The following is a 25,187-nucleotide window of genomic DNA, read 5'->3' on the forward strand; positions in this document are numbered from 1 at the left end:
AAAAAAAAAAAAAAAAAAAAAAAAAAAAAAAAAAAAAGAGGCTCCAGTAGGAGCTGGTGACCCCCAGGAAGTCTAGGGACAAGGGAGTTTCTGCCTACCCTGCGTCAGTCCTTTCCACATGGGTGAGGTCCATCCACGGAGTAGCGGGAACAGTCTGCGAAGACCTGAGGTCTGTCTCTGCGGTTCCATCGCAGCGCCTGCGCAGTGAAGCTCCTCAGCCCTGTACCAGCGCCACGTGGATGCCAGGCTCACGTCGGCCTGGACATCTCCGAGAACAAGTGGGCCCACCTGTGTGACATCAGGACCACCTGTTCTCCGTGCAGAACCGACTAGAACCCAACCTCGACAGCTCTCTGGACATACATGCTCCCAAGTTCTAGAAATACCCACAACCTGTAAGTACCTGCAAGAAAGTCTAGTTAAAGCAGGTCTCCCTGTGAGAACCCTGACTCCAGCTGTCCAGCCTCTTTCACTGTTGCCTTGGTTTTTCCTTAGATAGTCTGTCCTTTCTTTGTTATCTTAAGCTGTGGTGTCATTTTAGTTTTGTTTTTCAGTTGTCTTTAGTTAATCCCTTGTAATGAATGTTAACTACATTTTGTTTAAAAAAAAAAAAAGAATCAGGTGCCAAGTTTTAGAACTAGGTATTATCACAAGTATCCTTTATAACTTTATAATCTACAAACCCATTCGTTTATACAGATGAAAGGATTTTAGAAATTATCAATCCTAGGATCAATTAGTACTATAATGTAAACAAGAGGGGAACCTGCTATTAACAAAATTTTCTTTTGGAAAAGGAAAAAAATAAATTAATAAAATAAGGCTCAAATTATGTCTAAAATCAATCAAGTAGACCTCACTTCAGAAGAGACATTACTGGGAAGTTTTGTTAATGTTTTTATAATAGATTATCTTTTTTTTATTCGTCTTTGGCAATGTGAAATACTTTAAACCACTCCACTCCTTGACTTACACCAAAGTATAGTTATTAATAAGCACCCAATTGTTTTAGTGGGACTACGAATCAAATCCCTTTAATGTGAACATATGTGTCTGAAGTGTATCCCTTTTTAAAGTTTAAAGTTTTAAGGCATGGAACTATATTGTTTTATTTTTTAAATCAGACATTCTACATTAAGAAACTAAATTGAGATAATTATTAAAAGCTGAGTTAATTTAGGGAGAGAAAATCTTATTTAAAAGAGCCTTATAATAAACAAAACGTAAGGTAACATGGCACACAGGAACCAATTCACAATTCCCACAACCCCATATTACTCAAGAAAGAACATTCTAAATGTGCAGAAATGGAGGGGAAAAAAGGATATAATAACTTTTTTTTGGCTCAAATCCTTAAAAATATTCTTAGCCTTATACATTTACTAAGATTTCCTTTTAAATATTGGTGGTGGTAGTTGGGAACAACCATAGCACCAAGGGTATAGAAGACTAACACTTAAAAGGGTCCTGTGAAAACTATGACAAAGACTGTATTTGTTGTGGATAAGTTAATGATTCAAAAGGGGAAAGCCCATGCAACTGAATATTTCAATTTATGCCTGGAGTTTAGAAATTATGCATTTTCTGGATCTATTAAAACTTCTTATATTAGGAAACTTATATAAGGAAAAGACAAGAACTACTTACATTTTGCAATTTAAAAGTGATGAAAATAAATTTATAAAATTTACCTTCATAGTAATATATTTATGATATACTTCTGATACTTAATATCAAACTCAGTTAAAAAACTGAGTTAGACCAGTTAAAAAACAAAAGTTAAAAGCAGTCCCTCTCCCATGCATCCTACAACAAAAATCTTCCTGCATCTTTAGTTTCTGTGCTCTTTACTGGAAAAAAAAATTAGAATAAACTACATAAATCTTCTTTGTTTTTTACATACTAGTATAATAATAAATGCTAACTCGTGAGTTCTGACTATAAATTACCAGTAGGTGTTTTTGAGAAAGGAGTCCACTATCATATGCCTTAAGATAACATCAGTCAAGTATTGAGTTAATAAGAATACACTAGTATTTGGCACAAATTTAATTTTATTAAACCTTACAATGAATGTTGTGGCATATCATTTTCCATTGTGTGACAGTTTATTGGCTGGCATCTGAATACAGTACTTTTTGGAAAAATACACGATGGGAATTGACAAAAGGGAGAGAAACTAGTTGCTTAGTGATGTATGAGGGCAAAAAGAAAAAGATGACAACCAATTAATTTTAGTTTTCTTAGTAACTAAAATGGTTAAAGTTCCAAGCAATAATGCTGCTGTTACAGTGCACAAGAATATGGTTATTATCTCATCCGGCCCCCACAATTCTGAGGAAATTAAAAGGGTTATTATACCTGTAAAATTCAACCTAAGGCTTCTGCTGGGTAATATTATTTTAAAGAGCTACTTTTTCAAATATAACCTCAACAGTTTTCCCAAGTCACAGGAGATGGGGGTCTCGAAAACATTATACATTAAGTCACTTTACAAATGAGCAATCACTTAACTGCAAAATCATAATGGGCACCAAATTACCTTTGGTTGATTTGGGCTTATGTCCCTGTCAGATTTATGGATAAGAAAATGACTATTTTTAAAATCTGTAATCTACTTGTCTTTATAATGTAGACTGGCATCTAATCTGAGTAAAATGACCATTTCTTTTACAGAAATGGTCAAGAGTGGAACATCTAAAATTCAGCAGGCCTTAACAGGGGATTTTTATGGAAATGTAACCAAAACTTAATACATTAGCTCCAGCCAACATTACCATACTACAGTGTACAGCTGAGAGTACAATCAGCTCATTATTAAATTACTCATCTGTTGGTTAAAAAAATAACACAAACTTAAGTTTTTTTTTAAATTCAGTCTCACAATTTTGTTAATACTTTCTGACAAAGGCCTTTAAACAGTGTCTGAGGGCACATTTATGAGACACCCTCCTCTAAAATAAAATGGAAAATAAAATTCTGAGCTTTTAAACTAACTGATTTTTCAAGAGCTCCTAACATCATTTGGGGAGATGGCAAACAGAGAACTGTATCTTAATTGAAATAAGGCATTTCAGTTATCAAGACTGAGGAATAGTTCTAAGTTATCTATATTCAGTGGTGGGAAAATGCTATGTAAAGAAATCCTTATTTTATACTAGAGTTGCACAATTCAAATTCACCTATAAAATAGTGTGAGATGTGCCTCACTATAAGGGCATGTAAGCCCTCCTACCCCCTCCCAAAAAAAGGAATATTAAATCACTTAAAATCCAATTGCTCACCGTTCACCCCAAAATTATTGAGATCAACTAATGTAGATTTACTGTACTTGCAAAATTTTCCTTTCTTTAAAAAAAAAAAAAGGCTGTTCACGCATATAATTCTTATTCCAGAAGGTTAGAGGCAAATGATTTCAAAAATTGATGTCTGATATTTCTAGAATAATTATCTAAATCACAAACTATTCTTAATTTATGTGGCAGTTCAAATATTTCATCAAATTTTCCTATAGTAAACAAGATATTAAAATCTCTTCATCAAAAGGTTGCAGAGCAACCATTTATATCCAAATCACCCTTTTCAATGGTGAAATTAAATATACAACCTAGTAAAATGAGTAAGGATACCTTTTAAAAAATTAAACTTCAATTATTTAATCAGAAAGTAAGTCTAATGCTTTTTTGTTTATTTACTATTCTTCATTACAAGTTTTTTACTGAGTAAAGATGAAATAAACCTAATGTGACTGTTTGCAATGACTCCTTAAAACCCCTACATCAACCCTCAGAATAAAATGTCAACACAAAAATCCAAGTGATCAGGCTCATTAAACTCACAGGTAAACTGAGTTTTTCCTCAAACCAATAAGGAGCTTTTTATTCAGAACAATTTCATTAAGACATTTGCAGGGCAAATATGCCATCATAAATTTTACTCTGAATAACAATAAAGTGCTGAATGATAATTACCTGAATCATTTTTAGTACTTTTCACTTATTTTTTCTTAAGTTAAAAGAGCCCTTTCTGTGGCATTAGCAAAGCTGTGGAAAAAAAAATCCAAAAAAAAAAAAAAAAAACAAAGAAGGGAGGGAGAGAGGAAAGAAAGAAAAGAAAGGTAGAGAGAAAGAGAAAGAAAAAGAGAAAAGAAAAGCTAATTTTCAGTAAGGGAAGAGGAAGCACTGCAACCTTTTGTGTTTAATTAGGGTGACAAATAACTGAGACCAAAGTAATTCATGCAAGTTATCTTCAAAGGTATACTTAAGCTTGAAGAAAGAAGGAACACTGTTACTGACCTTTGATACTATGGCAGTAAATTGCATACTAAAAATACCTTAATTATCCTAGATGCCTAGATCTGGCTTGGCAAGCATCATGCCACTGACATGCTTCAGCTCTTTTTTGTAAATAAAAGTGATTTGCAGTTCAATTACTGAATATTTCAGTGTGACTCATTAAGCTGTGTGATAAAACTTTGAGGTTAAATTTAAGCAAATTCTCTACACCTAATCACATCATCAGCACAAGAGGACAATGCTGGCGCAGCATGAAAGGTGGGTCACTTTATAAAGATTCTTCCTTTTACTGCATGATATATTAAGACGACAGACCTAAATTTCAACTGGGTTAATGAGTTAGAATAGCTTTGTTTCCCAAATTTAGCACACAATAATTTCAGTGGATTAGAGAAAGAAACCTCAGATGTAAAGAAAAAAACAACAAAAAAGCTTGAGCTCTGGTAGCTAACCCGTAGCTCTAAAAATTGTCATGCTACAAGAGTACTTTTGTAAAATGAACTTTGTAACATACTTAACAGTGTTTCAGAGTTGAAGTTGACCAACTGCTGCATAGAAAATATGCTAACATACAACAGTCAAGTTGAAGCCAGTGCATAGAGAAGATAAAGCACTTATGGTAACTGCAAATGGTAACAAGTCCATAAAGTTTGTACAACCTAACATGGATCCATAAGGGGAAAGAAACTGATAAGTAGAAATGGTTAAAAATGAGGTGGAAACAGGGGAGAAGCTCGGAGAAGAGAAGAAGCACAAAAAAGACCTTCAATTGTATAAAATTCACAAACCAGGAAAGTATAAAGACACCACTGAAAAATGGTTAACTCTGTCCCAAACACCCAACAGCAAACAAAACCAGAATGGATAAGCCTTTGGCAGACAATTTTAGAAATCTGAATATGAGATTACATTTCTCAATAATTCACAAACAATATATTATATGGTATATTTATATTAAATACTGGGAAACCAACCCTGTAAATTTGATGCTTACAATGCTTTAGCCAATGAGAGCACGATGAAATCAAGCTAAATGAATGCTGGTGTTACAACAGTGCTCATTTATGAAACAACTGTTACCAAGTCGTGCTTCAACAGTCAAATTATCATCTATGAAGTGACACGAAGGTCTCTAGCTTTTCTGGGATATGCCCTTTATAGTATATTCTATGATTCACTATGACACGAGCAGCTAGACACTGCAATGTGGTATGATTTATAGGCTGGATCAAATTTTTAGCTATTTCCTTCTCGTCCAGCAAGTCACTAGCAGTTTGTTTGTGCAAGTTTGTGGCATCAAAATGTGCACCTGATTTAATAAGGAGATTCATGATGTCTGGATGGTTGTTCAGAGCAGCAATATGGAGGGGACTGTTGTCATCCGAGTCTCTGACGTTCACATCAGCACCACATTCTATCAGTATCGCAGTAACTTGCAGAGATGGAAATTTACAAACAGGGTACTGCCCTACACAGGTAGTATTCTTGTCCACAGCCAGATGAAGAGGGCTGAAGTTATTCTTTCCCCTTGGATGCAGCTTAAGAAACCTGTATATAGTTTGCTTTTTGAAATGATCCTGTTCTGGAGTACAAGGAACTTTTTCTAATATGCAAATCAAGTGCAAAATAATGGAAAGAGCCTTATTTAACTGTAATGGGTCTGCTGGACACTGAGTTTGTTTGATCGCTCGCTCTATTTCAAGGACACTTTTGCACAGTATGCCCATAAGATCATCAAATGTAACAGTGGTTCCCAGACCTTTAGCCCTATACTGCAGCATAAAAGAGAACAGTTCTGCAAAAGATAATAAGCTGCTGGCGGTCATCGGGCTTAGAGGGTCCAAATTGTTCTGCTGCATATCCAAAGCATACTTCCATAGGTTGATGCATCGTTTGAAATTTCCAGAGTCTGCATAGACAGCGCCTCTATATCTAATATAGTAAGAGGTGTCAGGATGAGAAGGACCAAGAATACGTTCTCTAATTAATAGTGCCTGCATTCTCATCTCATCAGGATCAGCAATAAGACCTTCTAGCTCTTCTGCACTGTTTACCTCCTTGGCATAATCATAAGCCATTATTAGTGTCTGCGGTACTGGTTTGCTAATTATATTAGTCCTATCACTGTACCTCATGTTCATTGCCTTTTTCCAGTATTTCAAAGCCCCAAGGAGATCTCTTTTTTTGTCTACAAATGTAGCTCCCAGAAGCTCTAGAGCATTGATCCTTTCTGTCTTGCTGGTCTGTGCATGGTGAGTCAGGAAATCCACAATATTTGTGTGACCAGTCACACTTGCTGAGAGAAGGGGAGTCATTCCATAACCATCCTTTTCCATCTTGGCACAATACATAAGAAGCATCTTCATGATGTCCAAACTTCCAGATTCTGCGCAATCATGCAATGCAGTATTACCTTAAGGAGGAGGAAAAAAAGAGATAACATATTTGAGGGACCAGGATATAATGTAATACATATGTATACTTTAGAATCTAAAGAAAAGCAGGCAGCTCCAAGCTGCCCTCAATGGGACATACTTTAATTTGATTACAAATAAGAAAAAATGATCCCCAGCACCTTAAGCTAATGTCTGACACATAGCAGGCAGAAAAAATATTGGTTAAATTCTTTGAATAAACGAAATGACAAAATAAGGCATGAAAAGATATTCAAAGTCACTAAATGAAATTCAAAATTAATCCACGGCCTCTTGATATTTTTCAATAATGTTTTCAAGTGTATATTCTACAACTAGAAACTGACAAAATGAAATTAACCAGCTATTTACAGTTTTGATGACAGTCACTTAACTTTCTGGGTCAGACTCCACATTTATAAATAAGAAATCTAGTCTGTAATACCTAAGAGTCTCCAATTTGATTCTAAGAGTCAGAAATTATTTTTTCAGTATTTCTGATTGCCAAGTGAACCTCAGCTGTTTTAGTCAAAAATCTTGGTAACAAAGTACAATACTTTCTTCAAAAAACTCACACAAGAAAAACAAGTCCACTGAAACCTAAAAAATATGTGGGTGGTTCAACATGAACTTTAAAAGGAGACATCTAAAGTGTCCTTTCATAATGGATTATTTCCCACTGTAATTTAATTTTCTTAAACATTCTTTTAAAATGTACTAAATGTTCTAACACCGTCCAATTCTTCCCACACATGGATTAAAACTGACAATAGACATGGGCACATTAGTAAAAGGCTGTATGGATGGAACATACTAAGACATAATCACTCATTTTAACTACCTAAATTTAATCTAAACATTCTACTAATGATCAAAACAGAAATTATCATGCAGACCTTTGATATCTACATACAATGTTTACAGAAAATTTCAACAGTCTTTTTAGGCACGTGTGTGAAAAATAACTAATATAGCTGGCTGAGACAACTATCTTTAGAAAGACCTGCTTGCAAGGATGGCCCTGGGCTGGCATCTGGAATGTTGTCTGGTAAACAGTTCCAAGATATAAAACTTTCCCTAAATGATAAGGGTGGCTTTTATGCTGACTACCTGCTTTCCTTCTGGGACTCTGGAATTTTGCATATGTGCTCAGCAGAGGCTGCCTTTGTGCCTAGTGCCCAATAAAAACCCTGGACATTGAGTCTCTAACCATTCTCTAATCAACCAAAATGGGTTTGCCTGGGCAGGAATATTGCACACATGCATTTATGTTGCTAGGGGAAGACTGCTCTTTGTGACCTCACAGGAAGGAGAGAGCATAAAAAAGCCTGCACAAAGATGCCTCTAGACCCCAACTGTGCCTTTCCTCTTATGATCCAGGTACACGTCCTTATTATATCACTGTAATAACTCTTAGCCATGAGTACAACTGTATGCTAAGTTACCTGCAAACATGGGGGTGGCCTTGAGAACGCCAACACAGGATGTGTACTAGAAAGTTGTTTAAACCTAAATACTTCACATAACAGATCTACAGATAAAATTCCCAAAAGCACAAGTTGTAATACATTAGGACTTTAAATCTCTTCACAAGTTTATCCTGTTTATTAGTGTTCCATGATATCTATAGGGATTATATTAAAAAATCTGGATATGTTAATTGTGACCCAGGATTCCAATTGGTCTACAATGGAAGGGTGTCTGATAGAATGTTTTAGCAATGTGTATGGTAACCAACCACTAAGAGAGCCCAGAACTTCTGACTACTAATGTTCATTTGCTCAAAATAATTTCAATTAAACATGACTACTACTAAGTATATTTTTAAAACTCTTTTGAATTATGGATCCCTAATATTCCCATTTTCTCTAAGAAATAGACAATAGAAATATAAAGAAAAGGCTTAGATGGCATTCTTCTCTATTCAGAATAATAAAATCAAGAAAAAGAATGCAGCAAAAGCCAGTTTTTTAAGTAACTGAATTGACGTATTGGAAAAATGCAGAATATATATATTTTGAATACACCATATACTGAAAAAAATTTTGTTTTGTTTTGTTTTTTGTTTTAAAGGAATAAGAGACTCTCACATCTAGTATTGGCAGAGGTAGCACGATCACCCTCCCAATAAGAACCAGAAAAGCTGAAAACTGCATTAAAAAAAAATCTGTATGACCGGCTGTAAGAGCTCACAGGGAGATAACATCCAGGAGAATAAAGAAAATTAGTTAAGTAAAGTCCAGAATTTGGGGAAGCTCTCCCCAACGACCTCTACTGATTCTGGAATAGGCAGCTAAAAAACTGGGCAGAGCTTTTGACCTTTCAGGGCTAGAGGAGAAAACTGGAGTCCAAAGCCCATTAAGAAATCCCTATACACTTTAGGTTATAGCTCTGAAGGGCTGCTCTCTAGGAGTTAAGGTGAAGTGCAAAGAAACCAAAGTTCACAGGCACTGAAATCCAAGTTAAAATCATCTTGACATTGAATTAAAGTAATCCAGAACTTCTAGTATATATGTAATCAAAAGCCAGAAGCAAATACAAATACTATTTAGATGAAGATATTATCATACCAGAGCTCAAATTATTTTTATATATTCTTCATATATAATGTTTGGTATCCAATCAAAAATAATGGACAGAAGAGAAAACAAGGAACCACAACACAAAAACCAAGGATAAGAGCTAAGGGAAAAGCCCAACAGAAGATCTAGATAATACAGTTATCAGACACAGACTTTAAAGTAATAATTATGCTTAGAGTATTCAGATATTTAAAAAAAAATTGAGAATTAGAAAACTGTAAACTACAAAAAAGAACCAAACGGACATTCTAGAACTGAAAAACTCAATGGGTGGCTTTAAAAGCAGACTACACACAGCTTAATAGAGAATCAGTGAACTAGAAAATTAAGTCAGATGAAAATACATAGAAAGAAGCATGCAAGTGAAAGGATGGAAAAACAGGAGACTATAAGAGACAGAGGAAACGATGTCAGAAGGGATAACATGCTTAAAACCAGAATTATAGACTAAGAAAATAGGCCCAAAGCAATATTTAAAGAGATAAAGTTTGAGAATCTTCTGAAGCTGATGAAAGATTAACCATAAATTTAATAAGTTTTATAAACAACAAGGATAGGCAAAAAGAAAGCCACACTGAGGCACTCTACAGCAGAACCGTTAAAAACTAAGGACAAAGACAAAAATCTTAAAACCAAAGAATAGGTGGAAATGACCTGCCAAAGAACAACAATTAGACTGACAGCAAAGTTCTAATCAGAAACAAGAGAAGCCTTAAAGCACTAAAGGAAAATAAATGCCAACTTAGAATTCTGTGAAGTAAAGGGCCGTTTCAGGTGAGAAAGAAAAGATGAGCCACATGGAAGCCTGAAAGGAGAGTATCAACATTGACAGGGTAAATTTGTGAGACATCTAAATAAATATTGACGTTGAAAATAATATCTTGCAACAGGGTTTGAAACACATATAGAAGAAAAATGCTTGACAGCAATAGCCTAAAAGTAAAGAGGGTAATTGGAGTTGAAGTATTCTAAGATTTCTGCCTTGCTTGGAAAGAGGTAAAATTAGAAATTTATGTTAGCCTTTGATAAGTCAAAGTACTACTATCTAGAGTAACCACTAAAATAATAGAGGGTATGCATGCATATAATTACTATATCCTCTAATATAGAGAAAAAATGAAAAATAATCCAAACAAAGACAGAAACAAAGCAAAACAGGTAGACAAATAAAAATCAGTAAGTAGCTAGGAGATTAAAGCCCAAATATATAAGTAGTTACATTAAATACAAGCAAACTAAATGTTCCATTAAAAGACAAAAACTGTCAGACTGAAAATACAAACACACACACAACTCAACTACATGCTGCTTACAAGAGAAATACCTTAAATGTAAGGATAGAAAACGGTTGAAGTGAAAAGATGAAAAAATATATATACTTTATGCAAAAATTAACCATAAGAAAGCTGTCTGATATTAAGATATCAGATTAAGTAGACTTTAAAACAAAATGCATGATTACAGATAAAACATTTTATAATGACATAAAATTCAAAACAACAGAAAGATATAATTCTAAATTTGTTTTCACCTAAAAACAGCAAAATAAATAAAGCAAAAATCAACAGAACTACAAGGAACATCAGATAAATCCACTCATAATACATTTGAACACACCTTTTTCAGTTTAGGAGACCAAAACCAATAAGGATACTGAAAATTAAATGAACACTATAGAATTTAATTTTTTTCTAAGGACACATGGAGCATATACAAATGCTGACTACATTCTGGGCCATAACATGAGACTCACACAAATGTCAAGGGACTGAAATCACTGAATATGTTCTAAGTCCACAATACAAGTTAGATTAAAAACAAACAAGCGGAAAAAAAAAACAAACCCTAGAAAAGTCTCCACATATTTGACATTTAAAAATATACTTTTAAATAGCCCACGGGTCAAAGAATGAATCCCAATGGAAAGCAGAAAATATTTTTATCTGGATGATAATAAAAATGTTAAATAAAAAATCTTGTGGGACATGGCTAAAACTATGCTTAAATGTACATTAGAAAAGAACGGCTTTTTGAAAAAAACAGCTAAGTTTCCATCTCAAGAACTTATAGGGGAAAAACAATATATTAAACCTAGAGAGACTAGAAGCAAATAATAAAAAGCAGAAATAAATGAAGAGAAAAGGTACCAGTATGCTAGCACGGCATTTTTTCCCCTAAATTGTATTAACTATTGCGAACTTATTATTAATAACTATGCAAAGTAGAGAAGATAAACTTGTTCTACAAACAGAAACCAGAGAAATTGGTAGTAAAATAAAAACCCATGTCTCCCAATTGCCATTTCAGTGTATTGCTCATTACTAAGGTCATATTTTAAATGCTAGTCATACTACACTCCAGTGAATAAGTTATTTCTAATATAAACCAAGCCTCATAATAAAACTTCCACCAATCATATTACTTTCCAGCTCAAGAGCTTTCATGCTTCCTCCAAAGAAATAGCTGAAAATCTTTAAGATTTCAAAATTCTACAGCATTGATTCTCAAAGCACTATCTGTATGAGGATGAGAAAGCAACAAGGCAGAAATCTATAGTTTTAGAAGGCATGTCATGTGAAGTAAAGCTTAATCTTGGTAGTGGGAATACACATAAGAAGATATACTCTGGGAAATAGATTTTTAAAAAGAGAAATATTTCCCTAACCTACCTCTCTAGCCTCATTCATTGTCATCTCCAGTATGAATGCTGCTCTGTGAATCTAGCCCAGGAGCCAGCAAACTTCTTCTGTAAAGGGTTAGATAGTATTCCAGCTTTTGCAGTCCATAAGGTCTCTGTTGTAATCACTCAACTCTACCATATAACAAAAAGTATCCATAGGCAATTGGTTAAATTAATGGACATGGCTGTTTTCCAACAAAACTTTACTTATGGACATTGAAATGTGGCTTTTGTGTAATTTTCACGTGTCATGATATATTATTCTTCATTTGATTGTTTTTTCAACCATTAAAAAATATAAAAAATATATCTTAGTTCTCAGGCAGCACAAAAACAGCGGGTGGGCAGGATTTGACCTCTGGGCCAGAGTTTGCCAACACCTTCTCTAACCCAAAAGACATCAATACCAGCCACACCCAAGGCAAAGAAACTGCTTAGGCTTCCCATCACTGTATTCTAAGTTACCTCTCCCAGTCCCTGGAATAGTCCCACTTACTTCCACCTCCATGCCTCTTCTCTTAATTTTCCTGTCAATATACTCTTTCTTCTTTGCCTTTTTAACTTCTTTTCCTCCAACTTGCACCAGAAATTTCAGCTGCTCAAAGAGGCCTTCTTGGTTATACTATGTCAATTTATCATTTTGAGAATGCCTGGTGAATAAATGTTTCATTCATCCTGGTAAGTACTCATGTTATATCTACTATTATAATCTTACGTAATACCTTACATAATATGTTAGTGCTTCACAAATAGGTTTTCTTACCTAAACTGTCTATTCCTAAAGTACACAGAGCCTATGTTATATTTCCTTTATATCCCAGATAGCAGTTAGCACAATATCAAAGCTAAGGTAGATTCTTATATTTTTAATAGTTGATATCACAAAAAATGATTCAAATAAGGACAAAATAACTTTAAAAACTAAAATCTTAGGACTTCCCTGGTGGCACAGTGGTTAAGAATCCGCCTGCCAATGCAGGGGACACGGGTTCGAGCCCTGGTCCAGGAAGATCCCACATGCTGCAGAGCAACTAAGCCCATGCACCACAACTACTGAGCCTGCGCTCTAGAGCCCGTGTGCCACAACTACTGAAGCCCGCATGCCTAGAGCCCATGCTCCGCAACAAGAAAAGCCACCGCAATGAGAAGGCTGTGCACCACAACAAAGAGTAGCCCCCGCTCGCTGCAACTAGAGAAAGCCTGCGCACAGCAACGAAGACCCAACGCAGCCAAAAATAAATAAATAAAATAAATAAATACATTACAAAAAAGAAGTAAAATCTTAGCAGGAGGGGATCACCTTTATTATTCTAACAGGTTAAGTATATAACCGCCACACTTTCATGCCCTGGAAGTCCTAAAAAATTTCTGAATTATAACCTAGAGCATTACTTAAAAGTTAAGAAAACAGAGGTCAAAAAAAAAAAAAAAACCAATACAAAAGCATAATTTTACAGCAACTATGTCATGTCTCCAAGTGTCTTTACATAGTATATTTTGATAAAGTTGTAATCAGAAAATATACAACTGTTTCCTGCTTTTCACCTACATCTTAGTCATTTTGTCATGTTCCATGTATATAGTCTACATGAACTATTTACATAGATACTACATAATCACTCTTAATGGCTTTATGGTTAAAGTTCAAGTAAGGAGGCATGTCATAATTTACATAAACACTTCTCTGTTGATGGACATCTGCATTCCTTCAGAATTTTCACTATTAAAATTAATGCCTAAAAAACTATAAGGACAGATAACAGACCAGTGATTGCCAGAAGGTGGGTGCTGAGAGAATGGTTAACTGCAAAGGGGCATACAGGAAGTTTTCATTCCACCTCTATTGTAGTGATGGTTAAATTACAGTTTATGTTTTTCAAAACTTAGGGAACTAGGCTTCCCTGATGGTGCAGTGGTTAAGAATCCGCCTGCCAATGCAGGGGACATGGGTTCAAGCTCTGGTCCAGGAAGATCCCACATGCCGCAGAGCAACTAAGCCCACGCGCCACAGCTACTGTACCTGTGCTCTAGAGCCCGCGAGCCACAACTACTGAACCCGTGTGCCACAATTACTGAAGCCCGCATGCCTAGACCCCATGCTCTGCAACAAAAGAAGCCACCGCAATAAGCCTGCGCACCTCAACGAAGAGTAGTTCCCACTCGCTGCAACTACAGAAAGCCCACGCATAGCAACGAAGACCCAACACAGCCAAAAAAAAAAAAAAAAAAAAAAAAGTAATTGTGGTGATAGCTGCACAAATCTGTGACCATACTAAAAACCAATGATGGGTGGTTTTTAAATGCGTGAATGGTATGTGAATTATGTCTCAAAGCTGTTTTAAAATCAAAGTATTTGTTTTTAGTAAAGTATAAGTTTTGACTGATAGAAACAGCAATTAAAAGGTTTTTTATCATAACAGATTTGTCTGGAAATGCACAAAAACAGTTCTTATTATAACAGAGAACAGCCAATTTTGACTCCATGTTGGATCTGTTTCTTTGACTTTAGCCTTTGCTTTTCGTTGCTTTTGTTATTATAATCATACATAATTGCCTGCCTCAGGGAACCCTACCCACCTATGAATGGCTGCAAGAAAAAAGAAATGAACACATCCCCTCCTGGAGGCTGGCCATTCCAGATGTTCTCCAAGACTGATGGCCCTTTTTACTTTACTTCCTCCCCCTCTCCCTCTCTCTTCTGCCTTTTTACTTTACTTCCCTCTGATTCTGTAAAAAAAAAACTGGCATCCAGACCCCATAAGGTGGTTTTTTGGGGGACCCTAGTCTGCCATCTTCTCGGTCTGCCATCTTTCCGAATAAAGTTGTACTCCTTGCCTCAACACCTCGTCTCCCGATTTCCTGGCCTGTGCGGCGAGCAGAGCCAGCTTACACGACAGCTCCAGCTCGCTCATCATCTCTCCTCTTTAGCCTGCTGTGCTTGGCATCCATTCTTCTACCTTGCAGCTGGGGCTAAGCCGAGTCTTTAAGAGAGGTCCACCTATAAACGTGGGGGCCGGCCGGGAGGGCTGCAGTTCAACTGCATAACAAGGCTGATTCCAAGCATTTTACTCCTGGAATAGCTAATTGGTATGTGTTAAGGGAGCAGGCGGGAAGGGGTAAAGAGGAAAACTTTAGGATATCAAAGGAGCACTAGAAAGTTCCTCTGCTCAGAATATTTCCCTTCCCCATGTATGCTGTAACACCAGAGATACTCAAGGACAAGAGTTTGAAAAAAAAAAAAAAAGAATCAAAAGTAGGATAGGGGGCTTCCCTGGTGGCGCAGTGGTTGAGAGTCCACCTGCCGATGCAGGGGACGCGGGTTCGTGCCCCGGTCCGGGAGGATCCCACGTGCCGTGGAGCGGCTGGGCCTGTGAGCTGTGGCCGCTGGGCCTGCGCATCCGGAGTCTGTGCTCCGCAACGGGAGAGGCCGCAGCAGTGAGAGGCCCGCATACAGCAAAAAAAAAAAAAAGAAATAGTGCTTCCCCAGTCCACCTCATTAATTCTTTATATAAGGCAGTGAGCTAGGAACACAGAGAAATTTAACAATACAGGTCCTTGAGCTCACTACAAAGTTAAATGCTAAAAAATGCTCAAGATGCATTCATGTGACTCGAGGGGGATGAGGACTTGCCTTTGAAATGGGTCTTGATGGCAAGCAGTAATATCTGAGCTAAGGGATCAGGACTAAATTCAACTAATAATAGTATAATTTGATGAAAATTATACAACATAAGTTGATGAAAATATCAACATTACAGTTCAGACTTACATTCTAGTCCAGACTCTCTATTCAACTGCAGCTCTATCCAAAGGTAGGGAAAAAAGAGGAAAAGAGATATTTTAATCAAATTTGCATCCATGTGAATTCTTTACCTGGGCCTCTCCCCAACTCTTCCACCTCTATCTTCCAACACATACATTCCCGATGTCTCAGTAGCATAATCTTTAGAATGCCATGGGCTTCCTAAATTTTCTTTTAAACAAATTTAATTAATCAATGTGATTAACATCTCATAAAGATGAACTCAGTGAGGGAACTATATGTAGCTAAAAGATCAGTAAGTAAAACTTAACCACTGCCTTAAGTTTGTATTGATGGGGATGACTCTGAAATAGCAGTAGTGTTCAGGATCTACTCATTTTCACCATCTTCAGTTCAATTTTGTGAGGACACAGTTTACAATCCAACCTTCAGGGACAGAGGAACACAATAGATATTTCCCTACTGCACTCAATAGACACATCATCTACAGCTTAGCTTCCCCAACTAGGACGCCAAGTTTCCCTGAAGACACAGAGAAAGTGTGCCAGGAGGTACAGGAGGGAAAAGGATGAACAAGAAACAACTTGCAGGAGCAACTTCATCTGGGATTAAAATGTTAACGAATTCAACTAGTTAAACATTATTACTATAACAAAATAAGTATGGAATGTTACAGAGTAGAAAGAAATTTTAAATCCCTCTCTCACTCTTCTCTGCTAGTAGGTGTGTTCTGAGGTAACCAAGAGCTGAGCTAGAGTTCTCAAAGAAGAAAAACAGAATTTCAGCTTCCAACACTCTCAGTCCTGAAGTATACAAATAAACTACCTACATGACAATAGTCATTATCTTTGTCCATTCTCTTAATACCAACCATTCTTAACTTACAGTGGAGATTTTCTTACATGAAATTCCTTTGGATTTACAGTGGATAAGAGAAAAAAAGGATTTCTTTTTTTTAACATTCTCTTGATTGAAATACATCTATACCCTAAACTGCCTATACTATAGGAGAGAAAGAATGCCTGGGGTTTGCTTCAAGCTACTGCAGAGAACAAAAGGAGGGAGAAATATATTTTTTAACATATATTGGCAAATGTGGATAAATGCTGAAGCAAGGTGATAAATACATAATGGTTCAAAGTATTCTCTCTTTCTCCACTTACATGTAAGTTAGAAAACTTCCATAATAAAGAGGCAAACAGGGGCTTCCCTGGTGGCGCAGTGGTTAAGAATCTACCTGCCAATGCAGGGGACAGGGGTTCGAGCCCTGGTCTGGGAAGATCCCACATGCCACGGAGCAACTAAGCCCTGTGTGCCACAACTACTGAGCCCGCGTGCCTAGAGCCCACGTTCTGCTACAAGAGAAGCCATCGAAAGGAGAAGCCCGCGCACCACAACGAAGAGTAGCCCCTGCTTGCCGCACTAGAGAAAGCCCGCACACAGCAATGAAGACCCAATGCAGCCAAAAATAAGTATTTAAACTAAATTAATATAAATAAATAAATAAAACCAAGGTTTAAAAAAAAAAAAAAGAATCCACCTGCCAATGCAGGAGACACGGGTTCGAGTCCTGGTCCAGGAAGATCCCACATACCATGGAACAACTAAGTCCATGTGCCACAACTACTGAGCCTGTGCTCTAGAGCCCGCGAGCCACAACTACTGAGCCCGCGTGCCACAACTACTGAAGCCCGCACGCCTAGAGCCCGTGCTCGCAACAAGAGAAGCCACTGCACTGCAACAAAGAGTAGCCCCCACTCACCACAACTAGAGAAAGCCTGTGTGCAGCAACGAAGACCCAGTGCAGCCATAAATAAATAAATAGATTTATTTATTTTTTAAAAAGAGGCAAAAAACTGCCTGATCTAGCTCTCTCAAACCCTTTTAAAGCTAACCATACTTACGAGCCTACATGGTTTTCTCCCTTTTCTAAGCTCCTATAGAGTTCTACCTGTACCACTCACTTTTCACAATCACTGTCTTAATGTCTTCATGTACGTATTTCTGTACTACAAGGACCAGAAAACAGTCCTTGCCATCAAAGAGCTTATAATCTTTCCTCTCTTAAATGCAACACATTCATTCAACAAACTCATTTACCAATTGCCCCCTGTAGGCCAGATTATTCTTTCTAACACATGGATACAAACACCAGGTCTCTAGCCTCAATGAGCTCACAATGTAACAGAATTAGAATGTACTAAGATGGGTTTCTCTAAAAAACAAAAACAAAAACAAAAACCACCTCAGTCGTTCCTCTGCTGAAAACATTCACTGACTTAACCTACCACTGCATAAAGAATAAAGTCAAACTCCTTTACCTGGAAGTCAATGTCCTTTTATACTCTAGCCCTGACTGCCCTTTGGTCCAAATATGCTACTTTCCAATTTCTGTACCCTCCAAGCATATTTCTCAATGTGCCTTTCCTTATGCCATTTCCTAAGCCTTAAAAACTGGATCAAATCCCTTCTGCAGATCTCAACTCCAACAATCCTTTCAAAGCCCAGTTAACTCCATGAGGCCTTTCCAGTCAGTACACTCTTCCAAAATCCTATATAATGAATTTATACCATTCCTTTAGCGGTGAACAAATGTGATGTGCTGTATCTTTTCATAGCCTCCACAATATCCAACACAATATCTGGCCTACAGAAAATGCACAGGAATTATCCTATTACTAATTTACTTAATTACCTTGGGTATCTAAAATAATTGACCCATGCGTGAGGATAGCCTGTCCTCTGGGGCCAGTCTCCCCAATCCCAACTCAAAGAGCTGTTCTATATAGGTCTGTAGTACTCAACCAATCACTTTCAGGTGCTCAATTTCCAGTCGAATTTGGGTGTAAAAGCAGAATTGAGGGTTTAAGTAACTTTCCCATAGATCTGCAAAGTCCTATTATGAGTCAAAACATAAACAAACAAACAAACAAAAACTCAAATATAAAAGAATCAGGGCTTCCCTGGTGGCGCAGTGGTTGACAGTCCACCTGCCATGCCCCAGTCCGGGAGGATCCCACATGCCTGCCGTGGAGCGGGCTGGGCCCGTGCGCCGTGGCTGCTGGGCCAGCGCATCCGGAGCCTGTGCTCCACAACGGGAGAGGCCACAAAGATGACTATAACCGTGAAGTACTGAGATCAGTGTTATGGGATCAGCCCTGATTTGAGGTCTATATTTAAATAGCAACCAACTCTCCTGTCTCAAAAATGAACTGTTGTGTTAAACTGGAGCAGCATTTCTAAATATCTCAGTTTTTCTCCCCCTTTTGAATGGCATGGGTAAAAAAGGAACCCACTGTCCCCTCAGGTAATGAGTTAGTTGGGGATAAAGTATTTCCAAAAATCTAAGACAAGAAAGCACTACTGCTGCATTTACCACAGTGTGGTTTAAGTATCTGCTTATGAACCTGTCTCTCCAAACAAGCCATGAGCTCCTGAAGAGCAGGGAATCAAGGACTGGATATATTGTCTTACTCATCTTTGTATATCCTAAGTCAAACAGTCTGGCACACTCAAGGGACTCAATAAGTGCTCTCTCAATTAATGAATGAATTCCACCTTAGGTTAAAACATGTTCAAAATGCCAACAGCCTGTTAAAAAGTAATGGAAAGAGGTTAGATAATATATTCAAATGTCAACTGCCTGTTAAAAAGTAATGGAAGGTAGAAGTCACATGCATTTTATATTTAAGCAAACCAAGCATAATCTACTGACATCTTCCTTCTTCAGAACCATTTCCAACAGTTTACATATAAAATTTCCTAAGAAATTATTCCATTTTATCCCTCATCTTATCAGTCTTTTCCATTTTTTGCATGGGGATAAAAATGTGGGAAGAAAAAATCCTTTCTTGACACTCTACCAGATCCTTCTCCAGTGTTCCTGCCTCAGTTTCAAATAGTTCCTGGTTTTTTATTACCCCCAAACCCATTAAAAAAAAAAAAAAAAATCTGAAAAGTCGATAAGGGAGTAATTATCAAAGAATGGAAGCTTCGGGACCAGAGTGGGGGAGGTACATACGTACTTTAATCTGCTCCCAATATTCTTTAAGACTCACTGTCAAATTTAAAAGGCACTATGCAAAAGTTAAAGTACTGCACACAAAGTGATATATTATATATACATATACTACACACATATGTATTACGTGTATATATGTATGTATATAAAACTGAAGCTATATGAAAACAATTTTTGGTATAAAACTGTTTCCTCTTATATGTACTTCTTTAAACAGCATAAATACTACATATTGATACTGAGGTAAAAAAAGAAAAAACTCTAGAATTAGCCAGAAGAGGGAGTATACACATTCTCAAGTACAAAACTATATGATGATGGTGTTAAAAGGTTTTATTACCTCTGAAATAGCAAAGTTAATCAAGTTAAATATTGTTCACAGTTTTCTAAGGGGAAATGCTCACTAAAATATGGGCTATTTACAGTATAGTTCTCCCATACATTATATCTCTAGAAGTATAAAGAACTTTGAAAAAGAGAAGGAAAAATAGTACCAGTACTAATCTCTCCAATGACCTAAGTTTAAAACATGCCCCAATTTGATTTAAATACGTGAGTTTATCAACGATCTCTACATCATTAGGCTGATGAATAAAAAGCCCAAAACAAACTAAAAATTCAACAAACTTAAACATGCAGCCATACCTTTTAACCCTTTCTCTTCTAGGTATGATTTCAAAGCATTCCCAATACTAACATGGTCAATTAAGCAGTAATTTGTTCTTTTAGAACAAACATTCTTTAAAAGAATGGTGATTGTTTAAAAAAAAAAAGAAAGTCATGCTGTCCTTTTACCCAACACCTACATCAAAGATAATCAGAAACAATAAATCATTCATAAGAAAGAATGTTTACAGAAACATTTCTTATAGTGAGAAGGCAGAAGCAATGTAAAACTCCATTAGTAAAAGAGTATGCAGCTACTGAAATTAAAGAGCTATTATTAATGACATTAAGGATAACATTTATTAAGCTAAAAAACAAGTACAGAAGAGCATATAAAATAAAATTTCATACATATATCTAAATGCAAAATTCAGTATCTTTGGGAGGATTATCTCTAAGTGCTGGAATTTTGTGACATTTTTATATTTCCTCAGGAAAAAAATTTACAAAAAAATCACAATGAGGCTGTATCATTTTTATGATAAACCTTTTTAAAAAAGATTATACTGGGCTTCCCTGGTGGCGCAGTGGTTGAGAGTCCCTCTGCCGATGCAGGGGACACTGGTTCGTGCCCCGGTCTGGGAAGATCCCACATGCCACGGAGCGGCTGGGCCCGTGAGCCATGGCCGCTGAGCCTGTGCGTCCGGAGCCTGTGCTCCGCAACGGGAGAGGCCACAACAGTGAGAGGCCCGCGTACCGCAAAAAAAAAAAAAAAAAAAAAAAAAAGATTATACTAACTTCAGTAAATATGTCCAGTAACTATGTGGTGCCCCATAATTGTGTGGTTTAGCCACTCTGAGAGGCAATCAGTCACTATCACAATGATAAATGCACATTCACTTTGATTTAGCAATTACACTTACAGGTATTTATAATATAGCTATTTTCACACAAGTGTGCAAAGCCACAGATTTGTTCAAGAATATTCACAGCAGCATTGTTTATTTTGGATGTGACCTGTCTGTCAACAGGGACTAGATAAATTATGCATACTCATACAATGAAATACTGTGTAGCCATGAAACAGAATGAGGTAGCCATGTGTGTTGGAGTTGAATGACATTCAAGATAAATTAAAGTGAAAAAAAAGAGAAAGAACAGTATGTATCAATTAACAAAGAAGAAAGAGGGAGAGATATACAGACAAGTATACTTGTATTTGCATAGACTATCTTGAGGACACACAAAACACTGTAAACAATGGTAGCTGGTGGGTTGGAGGTCTAGAAATGGTGTTAAGACTTATTTTTCATACTAAACACTGTAAACCAATTTGTATTGTGTGATTTTTTTTTTTACCATGTATGTATGCTCTTTTAAGTTTTATAGTTTTTAAATATTACGCAGTGAATTACTTTGCTGTTGTATAAACAAATATGTTTAAGGAAAATAATGTTAACGCTAAGTATTAATATTATACTATCAAAACACTTGTTTTTAAGGGTTAAAAAAATTCTAAACTATCATCTGAACAGTTTACACGACCATAAACCTGAACTCTTCTTCTGGACAAAGTGGTTTACATTGTTGCTAGTCAGCAAATCCAAATCTGCTTAACCTAGTCCTTGTTTTGCTCTGGGCATTGTAGCAGTTTAAAAAAATCTGTTCTCTCTTGCTATATTTAATGAAAGGATTTTCTATTGGCCACACAGTAAGTATGGAATAAGGGAACAGATTTTCTCCTTTTCATTAATATTAATCCTTCCGGGTCAGTATGGCCTAGTCGTCCCTGACAGAATAACAAATGAAATGCCTACATAAGACAAACATGACGATGACTCACTAAATATAGTAGTTTCTACTCCAAGGGTATTCTAAGAAAATAAAACTAAGAAAAATATATTAAATCAAAGTATATTCTTAAGTAAACACAAGTCTAATGGCTCAGATCAACTGCCACTAACATGCTCTAAACTTTGGGGAACCCACTTCCCACGAATTGGAAGTTACTCCAAATAAAGAGAGAAAACGTTGCTTAACACAGTGATAGAGGTCTTTTTTTTAAATCACATTTGTCCCATGTACTATCAAATACCAAAGAAACAATCAACAAGGTTATACTGGAAGGGATACCTAATCAAAAGAGGCCTGTCAGTGTTGGCTTACCCAACACCACTGCTTATAATGATGTATCAAACTTCCTGAAAATAAGTGGTAAACACTTAAAAAATTAAAATGAATATGAACTCACCTTTAACACTTTTTCTATTAACATCTGCCCCCTTTTCAAGTAAATACTGAGCAATCTCTTTGTGTCCTTTGTAACATGAGATCATCAAGCATGTATGCCCATGTCGGTTTGACACTTCCAAATCAGCTTTGTGTTCTACCAGGTACTTGACTATTTCCAAATGGCCATCGAAACAGGCAGCTCGAAGAGGAGTTGAATTGGTTAAAGTCGTGTTGTTGACAGACGCTCCATGATTTAACAAAGACTGAACCACCTTCAGATGTCCTGCTGCAGAAGCGGCCCACAAAGGGGGAGCCCCCTCAATGGTTTCGCCATCAAAATTGACCGAGCCCCCGACTTCTATGGAGGCACTGCACTGCTCTAGGAGAAATTCCACCATGTCAAGGTGCCCATACCTGGCGGCCATCAAGAGTGGGGTGGCCCCATTTGTTTTTTCCGAGATCAAGGAGGAAACCTCCTCTTTAGATTTGCTTGCCAACAATTTGGTGAGAAGCCGGAGTTTGCCATCTCGAGCTGCGTTAAATACTGCTGTCTTTAGATCCATTTATGTCCAGTTGAGAAGCTGTGCTTTATTTATCCTTCAAAGCAAAGCTCCAGCTTAACTCTATTGACACAGGCAAGGGTTACAGGAACCAAAGTTCAATGTTAATCACGGCGCCCCAGAACGGGTGTATGTTCTGTCTATTGCCGTCCAACATATGACAACTAGAGCGCCAAACTAGAGAGAGAGAAAAAAAAAGTAGCGGTTTTGAAATTTCCATAGGTAAAGGCGAAAACACTAGGTTTTCTTAATTTTTACTCCTGGGGGGGGGAGCCACACTTTAGGGACTACTCCGCCTCCCCAAAAAAGGTGGGAAAGAAGAATACAAAAAAGATACACACAGAGACCCAAATGTTATGGTGGGAGACAGTCTCTTCTCTGTATACAGTAAATTTAAACACTACAGGCAACCGGTTTTCTCGCCTCCTAACCAGCCAAGCTTTGGGCTAGTTTTGCTTTGCACGCGCCCAGAGAGAGTACAACCCAAAGAGGCAGGAGACGCGGGTGCAGAAATGTTTCCCTTTCTCACATCTGCAGAGGAGAGCGGGCCAAGGGCGCGAGGCTGCAAGGCCTCGCTGTGGCCAGGATGGCTTTCGAGAAGGAACAAAAAAGGTCGGACCCAACAAAACGCGGCCAGCTAACGCCAAAACCCTCACCCGAAAGGTTCTCTCTCCTTTAAAACTACTCGAGGCTCTCAGGAAATCCGGCTGCCTTTTAGCTAACTTCGCCCGCCCCGCAAAGGGATCCGTAGGTCCCCCAAACCACAGCCGCCCCTACACAACCTTCACCTCTACCTTTTCCCGATAGGGGCAGCCCCCTCCCCAAGCTCCTCCATCTACCACGACCCCCTCCCGCAGGCCGACCAGCCTGTGGCCTCCAGCCCGCTGCCCGCCTTCCGTTCCTGCGAGCGCCCTCCTTCCCCTTCCCGCCCAGGCCTCCCCGCGGGAACCTCAGGCCGCGGCCCGGGCTCGGCCGACCGCCGCCGCCGCCGCCTCCACTACCTGCCAGGGGGCTAGTCCTTCCCGCCGCCGCCGGCCACTAGGGCTCGGGCTGCCCCCTCAAAATGAGACCGCTGTCCGCGCCGCCGTCCTCACCGCCCAGCTCCGCCTGCAGCCGCACAGCTTCTCCATACCCCGCGCCCCACAGGAATGAATCCGGCCGCGCCGCTCGCCCCGCCCCGCCGAACTGCCTCCCGCCCTCCCAGTCTGCGCGGGCTGCAGCGGCTACGGCAGCAGCCGCGGCGGATGGTATAATGGACTGCGGACCGGGGGCCGGACATGCCAGAGCACTGCTTCACATCACCGACGCGGCAGCCTCGCCATTGGGCCGGGGGAGGGCGGCGGCTGCCGCGAGCAGCCGCCTAGGGGCGGGGAGGGGCGGGGAGGGGCGGGGCAACGCCGGAGGCGGCCGCCGAAGGTTGGCGGAGAGGCTGCCGAGATGTTGGGGGCTGCTCCGCGCTCCACCTTTCGGGGCGCTGGTTCCGGATACCTTTGGGTCCCAAGGCCATAACCCCCCAGAGGGGTGGTAGCCATTATTTCTTTCTCGCAGACATCAACTCTCTCAGACTAGTCTCTTCTAAGGCTCCTTCCTTTGGTGGGCCCTGGAATATACCGAGCTCGTTGTGAGGCCTCAAAAAAGCAAAACAAGAAAAACACAACAAACTTGAGAAAAAGCTTAGTTTTGGAGGCTGCCAAACATGGATTAGTTTATAAAAATATGAACTCTAAAAAAATATAAAGCTACAAGAAATGATAAAGCTTAACAGCAGTTTAAGTCAAGAAGGTCGAGTTCTTCATTCTGAACAGTAAAACCAGGAAATGAGAGGAAGCTAAAAAGTTAATATAAATGAAAAGAATTACTACTTTGTACAGCAGGAAATAAACTTGTGGAATTCATGACGTTAACACATGGGATGTTTTAAACTAGGTTGAGGAAGAGTTTAAATATGTTTGGAGACTTAACACCCATAGGGAATCATGATGAGAAAATAGTTTTGAAAAACGTAGTTTTCAATCTCTTGAACACTTTATTTTG

At 38.2% G+C, this 25,187-nt stretch overlaps 1 protein-coding gene across 1 annotated transcript; it reads right to left on the bottom strand.

Annotated features, from left to right (window-relative positions):
- Positions 1–3,669: 3,669 nt before the first annotated feature.
- On the bottom strand, positions 3,670–24,303 carry FEM1C (fem-1 homolog C). Its single transcript, XM_007451211.1, has 3 exons — positions 24,155–24,303; positions 22,613–23,330; positions 3,670–6,708 (listed from the first exon to the last, which is right to left on the bottom strand). Exons 2-3 carry the CDS (start codon positions 23,154–23,156, stop codon positions 5,402–5,404), a joined length of 1,851 nt encoding a protein of 616 aa, XP_007451273.1. The 5' UTR covers positions 23,157–23,330; positions 24,155–24,303; the 3' UTR covers positions 3,670–5,401.
- Positions 24,304–25,187: the final 884 nt, after the last annotated feature.

This window comes from Lipotes vexillifer, unplaced genomic scaffold (genome assembly GCF_000442215.2).
Source record: "Lipotes vexillifer unplaced genomic scaffold, Lipotes_vexillifer_v1.1 scaffold91, whole genome shotgun sequence".
NCBI classification, from domain to species: Eukaryota; Metazoa; Chordata; class Mammalia; order Artiodactyla; family Lipotidae; genus Lipotes; species Lipotes vexillifer.

What these genes read in the sequence shown, in the direction of transcription:
- FEM1C (XM_007451211.1), bottom strand. Translation starts at nt 23,156, where the DNA reads ATGGATCTAAAGACAGCAGTATTTAACGCAGCTCGAGATGGCAAACTC. An exon ending in TAATAGAAAAAGTGTTAAAG is followed by an intron (nt 6,709 to 22,612) that starts GTGAGTTCATAT and finishes CTCCTCCTTAAG; the next exon opens with GTAATACTGCATTGCATGAT.